This window comes from Dermacentor albipictus, chromosome 3, assembly GCF_038994185.2.
Source record: "Dermacentor albipictus isolate Rhodes 1998 colony chromosome 3, USDA_Dalb.pri_finalv2, whole genome shotgun sequence".
NCBI lineage: Eukaryota > Metazoa > Arthropoda > Arachnida > Ixodida > Ixodidae > Dermacentor > Dermacentor albipictus.
Window position 1 is genome coordinate 143,809,933 of NC_091823.1, and position 15,243 is coordinate 143,825,175.

At 48.2% G+C, this 15,243-nt stretch overlaps 1 protein-coding gene across 1 annotated transcript in view; it reads right to left on the minus strand.

Moving 5' to 3' along the window:
• Positions 1 to 14,862, minus strand: part of LOC135905322 (high-affinity choline transporter 1-like) — a 56,556-nt gene extending 41,694 nt beyond the window's left edge. The window contains exons 1-3 of the mRNA XM_065436352.1: positions 14,505 to 14,862; positions 12,197 to 12,304; positions 11,355 to 11,510 (exon numbers count right to left, since the gene is read on the minus strand). Of these exons, the coding sequence (XP_065292424.1) occupies positions 11,355 to 11,510; positions 12,197 to 12,304; positions 14,505 to 14,697 (457 nt within the window). The 5' untranslated portion in view covers positions 14,698 to 14,862. The remainder of the gene's footprint in view (positions 1 to 11,354; positions 11,511 to 12,196; positions 12,305 to 14,504) is intronic.
• Between the last annotated feature and the right edge of the window lie 381 nt (positions 14,863 to 15,243).

A 15,243-nucleotide genomic window follows, 5' to 3' on the forward strand; every position in this document is an offset into this window, starting at 1 on the left:
CAAAAGAACAGTTGAGGAGAGCCTGCCAGCTGACCAGCTCAATGAGAGCGTAGCACTAGAGTGTCAGGGTTCTAGCCTGCAGGAAGAGCAAGCTGACGCCCTCACAAGCAAGACAGGGTCATTATTATCACCGGCCTCAAGGAACTTTGATCAGCTCTTACGTGTGGATAGAGAGTCACTGGCAGCTGAGCAAAAGAATGATGAGAGCTTAGCTAAATTACATGACACAGCTAAAGAAGGCATTGCTAGGCGCAACGTGACGATACATGAGAGAGGCGGATTGTTGTATCGGCACTGCAGGGATCGAAAGGGTAGGATTTAGATCAGTTAGTCGTACCTACTAAGTATAGGGAGGACCTTTTGAGTCTCTGCCATGGGAATGGGTGGTCCGGCCACCTAGGCATAAACAAATCAAAGGAAAGATTGCTTATGGAATACTACTGGCCTGGCTGTTTCAAAGACGTAGAAAACTTTGTAAGATCATGCGATGCCTGCCAGCGTTCTGGTAAACCAGGAGAGACATGGGAAGCTCCACTGAAGGTAGTGCCCTTAATAACAGAGCCTTTCAGACGACTTGTAATAGACACGGTAGGGCCTCTTCCAAAAACAAAATCGGGCTACAGGTACTTGTTTACCATGCTGTGTCCGGCTACCAAGTTTGCAGAAGCAATCTCTTTGAAAGAGCTCAGCTCCACCGAAGTAGTGGACGCGCTTTTGACAGTGTTTGCACGAGTTGGGTTTCCAGCCGAAATTCAGGCAGATCAAGGGTCAGTATTCACGAGCGCACTGACTTCCACATTCTTGCAAAAGTGCGGGGTAAAGTTAATACACAGTTCTGTCTATCACCCTCAGTCAAACAGTGTAGAGAGGTGGCATTCGGTGCTTAAGCGAGTTTTGCGTGCGCTCTGTTACGAGCACAAGGAGGACTGGGAGAACTGTCTGCCGGCAACTTTGTTTGCTTTGCGAACGGTTCCACGTGAAGCGACAGGGTTCTCACCAGCAGAACTAGTGTATGGGAGGACACTCCGTTCTCCACTGAGAATGTTAAGAGATGTGGGAGGAAAGAGGGGAGAGTCCAACAGTGGTTGAATACGTGCTAAATTTATTGGAACGGCTAAGCGCAACCCAAGAACTAGTCAGAAAGAACATGGCAATAGCTCAAAAGAACGCCAAAGTCTATTACTACAAGAATGCGATGCTTCGTACGTTTAAAGTCGACTTAACGATGAAAGCGGAAAAGTGTAGGTTTGGTTGTTCGCAGGTTACTTATCTGGGCCATGTTGTCGGTCAGGACATGAGACGGCCGGCTGAGCTGAAAATAGCTACGATTGGAGAATTTTCTCAGCCGCGCACGAAAACGGACCTTCGTTCATTTTTGGGACTTGTGGGGTACTATCAACGGTACATTCCGAATTACTCGCAATTGGCAAGTCCATTAAGAGACGCCCTCCGAAAGGGAGCACCGAGTAACGTACACTGGGATAAGGACAAAGAGAACGCTTTCCAAAGTTTGAAAACGCTATTGGTTGCTCGCCCTGTGCTTCGCGCGCCAGACTACACAAAGGAATTCATAGTTCAATGCGACGCAAGCGACAGAGGTATGGGCGTGGTACTTAGTCAGGTCGGCGACGATAACGAGAAGCATCCTATCCTCTATGCCAGCCGTAAACTAAATGCAAGAGAGGAAGCTTACAGCGCTTCAGAGAAGGAATGCGCTTGTTTGGTTTGGGCCGTCCAAAAGTTCTCGTGTTACTTGTACGGAGCGAAGTTCATCTTCGAGACCGACCACTGTCCTCTGACGTGGCTCAATCAAATGTCACAGAAACACGGCCGCTTGCTCCGATGGAGCCTCACTCTCCAAGAGTACAACTTCTCCGTTAGATATAAGAAGGGAAAGTTGCATAGCAATGCGGATGGTTTGAGCAGGCTAATTTGAATTCTGCGTTTGAGGGTCCCGCCTAAATTTTAGGGTTACTAGTGTTAACTTTATTAAGCGAAAACGATACCCTCTCATTTAGCAGACTTCCCTACATGACTGCTGAATTTGTGAGCAGGAATTTGCTTCAGAAATTGGCATAGCGAAATGCACCATTTTTTTGTTTCTGCACTTATGTAGTTGTTTTTTTTTTTGAAGCCTAGCGAGTCTAAAGTGAGAGCCAATGCGCGTCATCTCGGCGCAGAGCCGTGTTGTGGGGTTCATTTTGCAGTTGCCTGTCCGTGTTGGATGTTTTGGGGCGGTGACGTCAATACACAAGTGGTCACTGCGAGCCAAGACATCAATCCCCCCCTGACCACCAGCCGTTCTCTTCCTGCCTAGCGGTTGTCAGCGCTAGACAGTCGAGATTTTTCGGGCCATGGAGGCGCTGTTAAGAATGGCGAGCTGCAAGGCAAGATTGCCACCCAGTTACGACTGGAGGACACGACGCGCATCCCCCACTCACCGTCGCTGCAGCTAGGAGGCGTTCGAAGAAGCGGCCTTTGTGCTGAAAACCGCCTCCTTCCACCAGCCCCATCGACATTGTGACAGAACGAGTTCGGTGTGCGAACAATGGTTCCGGAGTTCTCCAGCGCGGACCTGATCTGACACGCATGAACAAGCTGCCGCGGGAAAGCCGTATTTTGTGCTTCCCATGACTCGGCCAGCCGCAGGACGAGTTACCCACGATTGGCACCGATACTTCCCGGAACGGCACCCCTCCAACGCCATCGTCGGGCATCGAAACGTGTGCGCCTTTGTGTACGTAAACTGTTCTGCGGAGGGGCGGCAGGTTGGCGATGAGTAAACGAACAGTCGCCGCCTCGTATGGCCGGCGGACCGAGTGTATAAAAACTGTTGTTGTGCGAATGCTGGATACACTTCTCTCATGCAGTCATGTTGGACTGACACTCTTCTTTTTCAAGCAGTCATGTTAGACTGATTTAATTTCTGTAAATAAACCCATATTCCTCTTTCTCGATGAGAAGCAGTTCTTCACTTCATCGACGTCCTCAGCGTAAATAAGTTGGACGACGGCATGGACCTTCGAATTCATGTCGTACTCCAATCTTGGCAAAGGACCACGAGCGATGGGATTGAGCCCCCAATCCTGACAGCAGGCGCATCTGCGAAGCTCCTGCGTGACACAATCTCGGGCGTTGTGTGCTGTAGTTGCCACCAAATTCAGGTTCCTAAAGCTGCGTGAAGTATTACAGCTTATCTCGTCAGTAAAGTAACTATTTACATGTAATTGGTCATTGAAAAATGGTAACTGAATTACAGTGAGCGTTACCGAGTAAAAAATGCAATCGTTAAATTCCATTATTATCAACAAATGTAAAAGCTTACGACTAATTAATTAGACGTTATTCGTTAACTGCAAGTCTTGTGGTGGCCCACGATAGGTCTGAACTTCCATACCCTTATATAGGTGCCACGTATTGCAAATATGTGGGCAGTGGATTGCACTGCGCTCAACAGGACGCGGGGGCTGCTGTTTAAATACATAACAAAACAAATCTGTTTTCTCGGCAACCACTGCAATATTTGACGAACAGGTAGGTGTTCATGCAAACCTTTCAAACTTGTATACAATTCCCTCGTAAGAACATGATTCAAGCAAAAGCTACGGTGTCTAATGCAATATTCGAGGGGCTGTACAAAGCTCAAAGGACATTTAAACAATAAATCAGTTTAGACGGAAAGAACGTTTTTGAGGACAATGTTTTCGGTAATTTCAAAATAATAGGTTGATTATTACAAGAAAGACATGAAGGTCGAAGTTCTTGAATTTCGGGCCGCATTCTGAACGGCGGTACGTCACTGTGTCGACATGAAAGAGTTTTTTCGTATTCAGGCTACTCTGGCTCAGCAGAGTTTTCAGGAACTCGCCATGTTCAATCTATGGCTCCATGAGAACACAATGTAGAAATAACTATGCCCTAGACAAGCTAGAAGACGGTATCATGACAAAAAATCCATGACATCACAGTGAATTGGTGCGGGAACTTCAAGGAGGCGTCAGCACCCGTGTTTTGTTATTGCACTTTTCTGGCTTACCAAGCGTCTTATCGTGGTACGAGTGGTGAATTTGGCATTGTAGAAGGGTGATTTACTGAAATACAGAAGAAATTATTTTCCTCTTCACTGTTTTTTTGAAGATCAATTCTCACCAGGTCTGGCCATTATGAGGTGGCAAGAGCGGTGCATACAATGCGCGATTACAATCGTGCCTCAAAAGTATTACACCGCTACGCGTCCCGAAAACGGCTGAAATTTCGAACCAAAAGTCGTGCTCGCTTCTCCTCGCGGTTGCCGCGCTCCCAGTCGACGTCATGCGCACAAGAAAACCTACGTAGTTGGCACTGCTGTGACGTCACTCACAGTGACGCGTGACTTTAAGAATGAGTAAATGCAATAGCAAGTATTTATTTGACCTGTTGCTTCAATAGACGAACTAAAGCTTAGGCAAATGATAAAACACACGAACCGAATGTCTGCGTGTTTATTTTGTTTTTGTTTTACTCCGTACCTTAGCAAAAGAGATGCACTTCTGTTTCGTCTGCTTGTTGTTCCCACATCGTGCAGTCGCGCGCACCGGGAACGGAAGTATGCCATTTTCTACATGTTCCAGCGCAAGGTCATGCTCTGTGATCCGCGAGCGTCTGCCTCAGTGTTTATGTGGCACTGACTTATGACACCGCTAGTCAGGTGCCAGCGGTACAATGACTCGGTGTCTCGCGGTAAAGATTCGTGAACCGGGCCAGCCTCTCCAAATGTGCGCACACTGATGGATACCGTTCACAGCAGCGGCCAGACGACAACACAGGTGTATCGCGCACAGCTTGGAAGCTCTTGCACAGAGCGGAACGAAACAAACGCAAACGCAACAGCTCGGGGGCTCATGCGAAGGAGTATAACCGGAAGTACGACGCGCAGCAAAAACGTGAGAAAGAAAAAGAAGGCGGGGCTCAGTGACGCGTAGGTGACGCGGTCCTCCGTCTCCGGCACGGGAGAATGCGGGGAAGGAATTTTGCGTGCGGAGGCTAGACGGGGCAAGTGGAGAGAGTGTCAATGTTGACAGTGAAGCTCGCCTCCTGAAATCATGGGTTCGCGACACTTCACATATTTCTATCGCTGCTAATAATGAACCAATTTGAAAAATTATTGCAGCAGAACGCTCGCTAGAGGGCACGTAATAATTTCCAGCGTAGAAACAAAATTTACCGTATGGCCATAAAGGGAGTACTGACCCAAAAATTCTTGTGTCCTGCTTTGTTTTCCTTTCTTTTATTATGGGTTCTCTCCATAACTGCCATGCGAAGTCTCGATTTCTCGACAGCAGCAAGAATGATTAATTACACCACTTCTTGTACGATCCGCTCCAACCGCGGGTCAAACGCAGCGTGGGTGCGGACGTGAAAAAGGAGACTCATCAGAGCATTTCCTCTGCGACGATCACCTTCGCCTGACGTAGGGCACAACCAGCTAAGGAGCTCAGCAGATTTTGCTCAACCAGCCAATCAGCTCCCACCTGACGGCGACACAGTCGCCGGCGAGGTACTATCACCGAAAGTGATCATCGCTTCGAAAGCAGAGGTGGCGGGGTGAGGTTCTTGAAGGCCGTACAATCATCGACGAAAGCGGGAAAATTTGGAAACACACGGGGGAAGGTGGGCACGCCATCCCCTGCTGCCCTGTCTATTGCTGAATCGACTCAGGTTTTGGGAGCCTTGGAATAGCGGCAGTAATGCGGTGCAACGACACAAGTTTCGGTGTTGTGATAGGTCGCCTTTTTCCCATCCCAGGACACGCTGCTATTGGCGCGCGTTTTGCGCTCGTCACAGATAAAGAAATTATTTGTCGCACTCTCAGGAAATTGAGGTTTCCTAGTGCAATCACTGGATCGACGGCTATCCAAAGGAGCAATAACGACTACAAAAACATTTTCAGCCATCACACCTCCAAAGGGATCCTGAACCAACCCTCGGCCTTGGTGAAAAAAACACAGTGCGTGGATAGCACACGCTGGTCTGAACAGCTCAGCCAAATTTCGCAGTCGTGCGCGGCTCGTGGAGCTAGCAAACGGAGCGCGAAGTCACCTTTCTCTCAAACGTTCTCTTATGAACATAACACATTTAACATAACATGTTGTTGCGCCGGTCCTGTCATTTGTGTTCTTCTTCTTGAGTCCCTGTCTTCTGCGCCTTGCCTTTACTATTTCAAGCAAGAACCAACTAGCTCAAGCAAGAGTTTTACTTATGAACATAAGCCTGCTCCTCATTCTTTTCTCGACGCTTTATTTCGTGATATACCACATTCCCATATGCGACTGCTACTGGCCCATTGCTGACGTCATAGATTTTCTCGCTATAACACCTAGAGGGAAATCTGGCGCCACCGTCTATGGGAGGTTCCTCAGGGGCACTGTGCCGTCATGAGAATGACGGTGTATGTGTCTGCGAGGCTTGTGTTGTCTGGTGTTGCAAGAGGCTTCGCCTAAAATGTAGATATGGCTACACAAATACCACTTTCTTAAAGTAAAATCTTTATAAAATGTTTCCATTCACGCATATTACATCTTGCACTGAAGCTTACTCACCTACAATGTACAACAAAGCGAAGAAAAGCAAGAACAGACGATAAACTGTTCCAAACAGAGCGCGAATCTTGTCGTCTGTCCTCCAACTTTAACGGCCCGCGGATACTTTTTACGTTTCATATAATTATACATGCAATACCAAGTTCTCACAGTTAAACAAAACATGTTTTTTTTTGTTTTTGTGTAATAATAAGGCTAAAACAGCTTTTTACGTGCTGTTTTAGTAGAAAATGAATCATTGTGACAGAGGGTACGGTGCTTGCCAGCCACGTCTTCGAGGTGTCCTGGCTCTCCGAGGACGATGCCGAAATCACAATGTACCGGCATTCCTATCCATACCACAGAGCAGCGGCGCCAGATTTTCCTATAGGTAATATAGTGAAAAACTCTATGGCTGACATCAATCAAGAAGAGTATTTGGATCAACGTGCTTCTTCATACTGTTATCGTATATATTCATGGACGCACTTTAGTAAACAGGCTGAAGTAAGTGAACATATGTTGCTTTCGAATTTCGATAATAATTTACCTACTTCCGGAAGAAGCCAACTATCGTCTGCTCACGATCGGCCGTGGCCGCCCGCATAGGAAATAAGCCTTTGGCCACCCTGCTTATATCGATGTCGTAGTCATCGGGTCTCGCTAATTTCGACTATTTTTGAACAACCATATAGCCTCGAACTACGCGAAACTTAAGGTCAGACCAGAAGCATGCTTGACAGTGCGCGCTCATTCCTTGCCGCGCCTTGCTAGGCGCCTTTGCAGACTTCACTTCGTATTGAACTAATAATAGCGCTTCAAGATGCGCAAGTTGGATGTGGCAACTATCCGTCGGTCAAGCTGGTGCAGGACAAAGCCGGTCCGCATCCCACATGGGCGCGAGCGCGCGCTCAAGCCCTGTCGTGCACAAAGCAAACACTGCGCGTACGCACTACAGTTGAATCTACGAGCATAGCTGCGGTGGTCTTCTACGTTGCGTAAATACCGCGGACGCCACGGGATGAGACTATTCAGGCACACTACCTTTGGCACCTCGTGGGCGCCAAAACCGGAAGTAGTGGCGCCTACGTGAACATCCAAAATTAAGTTAGAAGTGTGCGCCACGGTGATGCTCAGAAGGCAGAGCGTTGTGAGCCCGCCCCACTCCACCGTAGCCTTCGCAGTGCAATACATTGAAGAAGGAGCGGGAGCACTGCGCAGGGGACGTTTGAATGGCAATAACTTTGTTTCTGCTGAACGAAGTGCAGTACATTTTTCGGCAAAGTATTTCTGAAATAGTCTACTTTAACTTCGAATGCGTTTCTCGACTTCGATAAATGTGGTCCAGGGCCAATACGCACAAAAAAGAAGTTCTATTGAAATGTGAAGGCGCATCGAGAACAAGCATTATACACCGGAATTTAACAAAAGTTTTCGGCAAGTTCTTCAGCCATAGGGGTGAAACAGCAGGCAGAAATCTGGAAGTGGGCTTCACCCGAAGGCCCCTACAGATTCATTGAGTTATTTTCATAGAAGCCCTCCTCATATGCGACACATAGGTGTACATTTAATTTGGTTTACATCACATGAGTTACACCATTGCAGCGGGAGATCTTGCGTCGGTCTCTCTCATCTCACCGGGCCACTCACCAGGTCTGGCCATTTTGAGCTCACAAGCGCAGAGCATAAAATTCGCGCTAACGATCGTCTTTCAAAGAATTACATCGCTACGCGCCGCCGAATGGTCCGAAGTTTCAATCCCAACGCCGTTTTCCTTTTCTCTCGCGGCGACCGCGCTGCAAGCCGGACGGTGACGTACTCGTGTCCCTGTGGCTACGTGACGTCGCTTGCCTTGACACGTGACTTCGAGAATTATTCAAGGCAACATCTGTTACTTGTGTGATCTGTTGCTTGAATTGACGAATTGAAGTTTAGAGAAATAATAAAATACACAAACGGGGTGTCTGCATGTTTTCTTTTATTTTACTTCGTACCAAAGCAAGAGAGGTGTACTTCCGCTTCGTCTGCTTGTTGCTATGGTCGTGCAGTCACGTGCGCAGGTACCGAAACTACGCCGTTTTCCACCGCGTTCCAGCGCGTGATCACGCTGTGCGATCCGCTTGTTCTGCTTCGCTATTCGTGCAGCACTGAATTATACCGCTAGTCGTGTGTCCTCGTGCATAGCGCGCAAAATCGTGCGCGGCGCGAAACGAAACAATCACAACAGCTAGCGCACAACGCCGTCAGCAGAAGTGCGCAGCGCCGAAAAAAAAAGAAATAGAAGAAAGAAATCAAGAAAGAAAGAAAGAAAGAAAGGAAAAAAAGCAAATCGAGCAGAAAAAAATGATGGTGTGGCCCGTGACCTATGCGTCACGCAATTCTCGAGGTCCGGTATGGGAGAACGCAGGAAAGGAATATCGCTTGCGGAGGCTAGACGGGGCAAGTGGAAAGAGTGTCTCGCTTGGTGGTGGAGCTCCCCTGTTAAAATCATGGGTTCGCGACACTGAAATATTTCTATCTTGGCTGATATTGAGCCGATTGGAAAAAAAAGATCCGGCAGGACGCTCCCTAGAGGACACGGAACAAGTTTCAGCGCATAACCAAAATTTGCTATGGGGCCTGGCGAGAGGCCCTATAAAGGAGAGCGAGTCGCGTGACAAACTTCTTCCTCGTCCTGCGTTCCTACTCTAAACCAACAAATGACTAAAGTGTTGGTCGAATACGTTTAGCTAGAAACTTCATACTCAATACAAAAACTGAGCAAGAAATTTCCTTTGAAACCATTGAGTAACATTGTACCGATTCGCGTTAAGCTGCAAATACATACTAGGGTGAATAAGAAAGTATTTGCCCCTATTTGTTATTAGCTAAAATAACGTACACACAGGTCATTACAAATATGCGTACTATTAAACGTAGCTTACACAATTTTTTCACATAGTCCCCCACACCTGTTCAGACATTTGTCCCATCGCAGAACTAAATTCGGAATGACCCTGTAGTCAGTCAGCGGCACACGCGGCGTCTGCGAACTTTTATTGTCATGCAAGTCTTCGCGGCCCTAACTCACAACGCCACCACCTCACACTTCTCAAAGCGAGACACTTTTCCCTATCCGTGAGTTGCACTGCCCTGTGGATCCTTGCTCCATAGAAAACAAACCACACTTCGCTTCTCGTACGCCGTGGAGGTGTGAAGCGCAGCCGCCATCTACAACAACTGACAGCAGCGCGGCGCCACGGAGCTGCCAGCAGATAAGGCCGGGCCGGTTCAAGAAAGGTCCCCCGCTGAGAATGGATATGTCGACTTCGCATTTACAGCCGTAGTTTGGCTAAAAACAAATGGTAGGGTGGTAGGGCAGAGGGGTGGCAAGGAATTTATGATTCGCCGTCGTAAATCAAATTTGCTTAGATGCGATAACGGATGCTGTATACAGAATTATAAGATCCGTTTTTGGTGTGAAGTTACGGTATTGTAAACTTGGTACTTCTAGTAAGGTGAAAGCCTTAAGAGGCTTATGGGTCAAAAAATGCATTCTCTATTGTTGATGGTGCCACTCACGACCACTGGTGTGAGCTGAACCCACTAACTTTGGTGTTTATTAGGACAAAGTTAACTAAGGCACTCGCACCCACGGCCTTTAGATCGAGTTGAACCCACGACCTTTGGTGGGACCCAAATTCAGTGGCACTAAAATTGATGTTGCCATTATTGATGGTCGTACCGACGACCATTGGTAGGGCTCGAACAAGCGACTTTTGGTGTTAAGGCGAAGTAAGGCATAATCAGGGCACTCGAACCCACGACCTTTGGTGGGAGAAACCATATCATAGGAAGTAACAACGCATTCGTATGAGAATGTCAAGAAATTTAATGAATGTCTCGCGAGCCCGCCGGCTTTCGCCTTCATCCTCTTTAGCGTATGCTAGATTGACTAATTTTTTTTTCGTTATTCCAGGCCCTAAATCAAGACTTTGCTTCCTATAGTCATCAGAATTTACCTTTTTTCTCTCAAGTGGAACAAATCTCATTCAGATCTGCCCAGGCGTCGTCTCATAAAAGCATTTCTACATTTTACATATATCTGAACAAGCGGCATCGGAGTTTGCCTCGATCTAAAGTGCTTCGAACATAGCTTCCATTTGCTCCGTCCCTTCGTTATTAGTATAATTAGTGAGATTGATAGTGTGTTTCAATTATGACTAGCATCGGAGCCAGTCTACGTAGACAACTAAGCAGACAGCCGAGAAAGTTTTGAGGCCATTTAATCGAACGAGTTTCTAGCCGTCTGGAAGAGGCGCGGAAGACGCTTCTGCGACGTGACGTCACCTTGCGGCGACAGGAAAAAGTTCAGAAAAGCACCCATTATTTCTGTATTTTAAGTATTTGCGCCTGCAAACCAACGAAAAACACGATGTAGCTTACATTAAGGGCGTAGGATTGTTTCTACGTTTTCTTGTGCACGGACAACCTTCCTGTCGGCTTTCCAAGCGTCCTGCTCAGCCGCCATATTGTTTGGACAGGAAAGTAGCCTACCCCATTTTTTACTTGGATGCTGTTTTCTCAAAGCTGTCTACTCTGACGTCTTCGTGAAAAGTGGAACAAGACTTAAGATGGCCGCTCTCCGCTTAGCCATCTACTTAGCGCTCCTCAGCGAGTATTGGAATACAGCCCAAATTTCCCAGGCCAGTACCAAATATATTTCCCGTACAATGATGGCAAACAGAGCAAGTTGTAACACGTCTACGCAAGCATCTGCAATGAGCGCCGTGACATCACCGACCGGCGCCATCTTACCGAGGGCGGCGAGGATGGCGGCCGACCAGAACACTTCGCCGCATAGGGCCGGCAGGAAGAGCAAGCAGCCCATGCGGGGGCCGAAGTGCTGCTGGAAGGGGTCCAGCATTGTCTTGTAGCCGGCCTTCCTCATCTTCACCGCGAACAGGTATCCGCCTGCGCAGAGCGTAAGGAGCGCCTGAAACGCAACGCGCTTCTAGCGCCATGTTGGTGCTTGTTCTTGCATGTTTGTTTCTTGGGAAACCTGAAGTGTTCGAATTTTGAACCCTATTAAATGCACCGATTCGGCGCAGTAAGCAAATCGAGGCTCTGGATTTGTTTGGCCGTAACTGATCTTTGAGGCATAAAAATCCATACATTTATTTGTATTTACGATGTACTGTGCCACGGTAAATACGCAAGGAAGTGGGGAGCCACCACGTGACTTCCGCCAAGCTTCTTGTTCGAGTATCTACAATGGCAACTACAAAAAAGTTCAGGGCCGCGGTGACAGGTCCTTCCCTGCTTCTTTGTATCTCCTTGTTAAAGTCGGTAGTGTTGCATAGAAAAATATTTCTTAAATGAAAATATGCGGCAAGTGCACGTCACATCGAGCACGTGCGTGTTAAGTGTTTCTTTATGTGTATATATGCGCTCGTGATTATGTTGTGTGCGTCTGCATCTGTACATATGCGATCTTGCGTGAATACCTACAGTAGTGAACAAAGATATCTTTTGCATTTGATATTTTACAAACAACGTACTTGTGTCACTATTCATGAGCCAAGCTTCAAACATACATGACGAGGAGGTCAACGATTGTGCCCTACTGCAAACCAAACTACCCTATCAGCTTAACTCACCGATGAGCAGGCTGAGGGCGTATCCGAAGGGAGCCTGGCACCTGGCGAGCCCGTTGAGGTAGACCACTTCAGCGGTACCATTGATATAACCGCCGCCCACCCAGGTCGCTAAAGAGACGAGAACGGCTCAACTGTCATGACCCATGGCATGTCAACACTGCAGGTGTAGGGTCACTTTATACCGTATACCAATTTAGAAGCTTATCCCCCCTGCACCTCTTTCTCGCGATACGGAAACAGGCCATTGAAATTCCAGTTCCCCCCGAAGGGCGATGCATTGACAGCGATACCAAGCGTTGTGCTTTAACTGCTTGGACACTACGCACTACGTGACGCGGGTGTTACGTGTTAGCAAGACGTAGCACACACGACAAGAGCTGCTGGGCAGAATGGAACACCACCCTAACGTTAGCCTGACTTTTGCTGTCTGTTCAGCTCGGACCAGTGCATGCGCACAGCAGCATGCTCCGCAGGAATGCTGCAGTGCACTTATACAGCTGCGCCTGCAGACAACGTTCATGCCGGCAGTGGAAGGCAAAACGATCTACCCACGTTTGAAAAGCTCGAACCACTTGAGCCGCTGGACCAGAGCATTGATGGCGCGTCCCCTTTGTCGTTTTTCCAGCCAAACGCACTGGAGTGCGTTTCGCTGCAAAAACGACAAAGTGGACGCACCATCAATGTTCAGCTCTCGAAACCCCTCTAACCCTCCCCGCGCTAGCTTCGAATGAGCCGTCCATAGCAGGACAGCACGACGACGGCGGCGGCGCGAAGGCAGGAATGCGCCCAGAGCGGCCATTTCTATCGCAAGTGAGCATCTTCAGTGGTGAATATGGGGTGGGCCCCGCGGAACGCGAGCCTAAATCAGCAAATATTCTCGCTTCCCATGTAGGGACTGTGTGCAACCAAATTAGACTGTCGCACTTGCAGGCGCTGTGGCCATCTAGATTGGCCAGCGCCTGTTGTGTGAAATTGCACTAGCCTATAAGAACCATTTACCCTGTGTATACGCGCCCTTGTAGTAGACAGTGATCACTACGTCTAAGCACAGTAGCATAATTTATTGGCTCGTTCCATTGGGCAGCATTCGCAGTGCCGCCGTATCCGGCAGTGCCAGCCGCAGTACAGTACTTATCACCACATGCCAATGACAGTCCTTGTTTATAGTATATTTGAGTGGTTGAAGAAAGGAAGACACTTTAATGGGCTTCTGAGGCCAGCTCTGAAAACTAACACGCCAGCTGAGAGCACCAATTAAGGTCACCAGCAAAGCGCCAAGAGAAGAAAAGTCACTGCGCCTTAGCAATTAGGCTAACTATGCATATGCTGTGTCAAGTAAAGATTTTATAAAAAATTCCGAAGCAATTGCAGAAGTGCCCAGAGCTGTGGAAGTTATACTAATGCGCCCTGGAATCACAGAGTGGCAGGGAAATTGTTCCTCACTCTTTTGGCCTTCAGTGCATACATGAAATTCTAACGGGAGTTCATCTGTCACTTCTTTTGTAGATTTGACACAATATTTAATGTCATCAGGTTTACCTTCACAGTACCGGACACTCTGAAATTGCCCCTGTGGAGAACTGACCTCACAGCCGTCTCATTGCGATTTGGAACATTATGGTATCTTATGTCTCATCAAACATATCAAACAATCGCAATGTTGCTATAGACAACATGGTTCCCTTTACGCGAGAAAGAAAAGGTAAGCGTATGAGCAAAACAACCATCGCTAATCCGAGCACCCGGGCCAAGACTCATTTCTTAACACCGCCGCCAGGTGTGCCATATCTGCTCTTTCGTTCTTAATGTTCGGGGTGCGATATTTTAATGGTCCGGAAAGCGAGCCGTTTTAGTCATGTAATTTGTCAGAATGGCGCTTTTGCTGACCAGACATGCGAGGGCAAGCGAACGGTTCATTCTCCGAACCGTTAGAAGATTGTGCCCACGGGGTATGCGTCTACCTAGTGGACATGTCCGTTTTTTTTTCGCTGCTGAAGTGCTGATTGGCTGGGGGTGCCTGTCTCCTTCTGACGCATATCCCAAGCCAGCCAATCAGAACTTCAGTGCTCGCACAGGTCACGCCATTGAAGTTCTAGCACGGTTTCGCTATAGAGAACCACTTGGTTGGGAAGTGTTTTCAGAAACACACACTTCTTGGCGCCACCTTCAAGTAGTGCTTGCCGCCTACCTCCAACAATTATCGTAATTATAGACTTGGGGCTCCTGCGCGTGTGCCGCAGGCGCCAGCAGACGGAGACACTGAAATTGACACACGAATAAAATTTACTGGCATCTCAGCGGCGCTTACCGGTCATAGTAAAGACGCCGATGAACAGCCCGATGTTTCTGCCGGCGAGCATGATGTTGGATCCTTCGCCCATGCTCATTGATAAAGTGCTTCGACGCGGCGCATCCTTCTTTCGGCCGGCCCAGATGCCCACCACCAGGATGAGGAAGTAGAAGAATACGATGGCCACCAGGCCCGGTATGTTGATCGCCATCTCGCTTCGATTTCGCGGGTACGGACAGTCTCTCGGGGACAGGCAGGGGCACCGGCGGAGGAGCGGCTGAGTGCGTGACCTGCGAGCTCGACGGTCAAAAATAATTATGGCGGACGCTGCGCTCTGCTCCTCGCCGTCGTCTTCGTCCGCTAGCGTGCTTGAGCGCAGAGCTCGTGCCTCGTGTGACGCCTTGTCCTCTTCGCCCTTGAGTCAGGTTGAAGCGCATCGCATTCTCAGGAGCCATGGAAAGAAAAAATAATTTTCTCGCTAAATTCTTGAAACGCTACGTTGTGGTACCTTTCCCTTTGATATTATGAAACGTTTCCATCAGCGTTTCTCCTTTTTACACTTGAGTATTTATACATCGGCGTTTCCTGCGCTCGTTCCGCTCGGACGTGTTTTTCCGTAGCTCCGGATTTTCGCCCCGTTTGCTGGTTTCTTTTCCCCGTTACTGGAACTCTGTTGTTTATGGACCGCTTTGGAGTTTCGTAATTACTACTGGCGCCTATCTACAAGGTCCGTCGTCAACTACACCCTCCTGCTGCG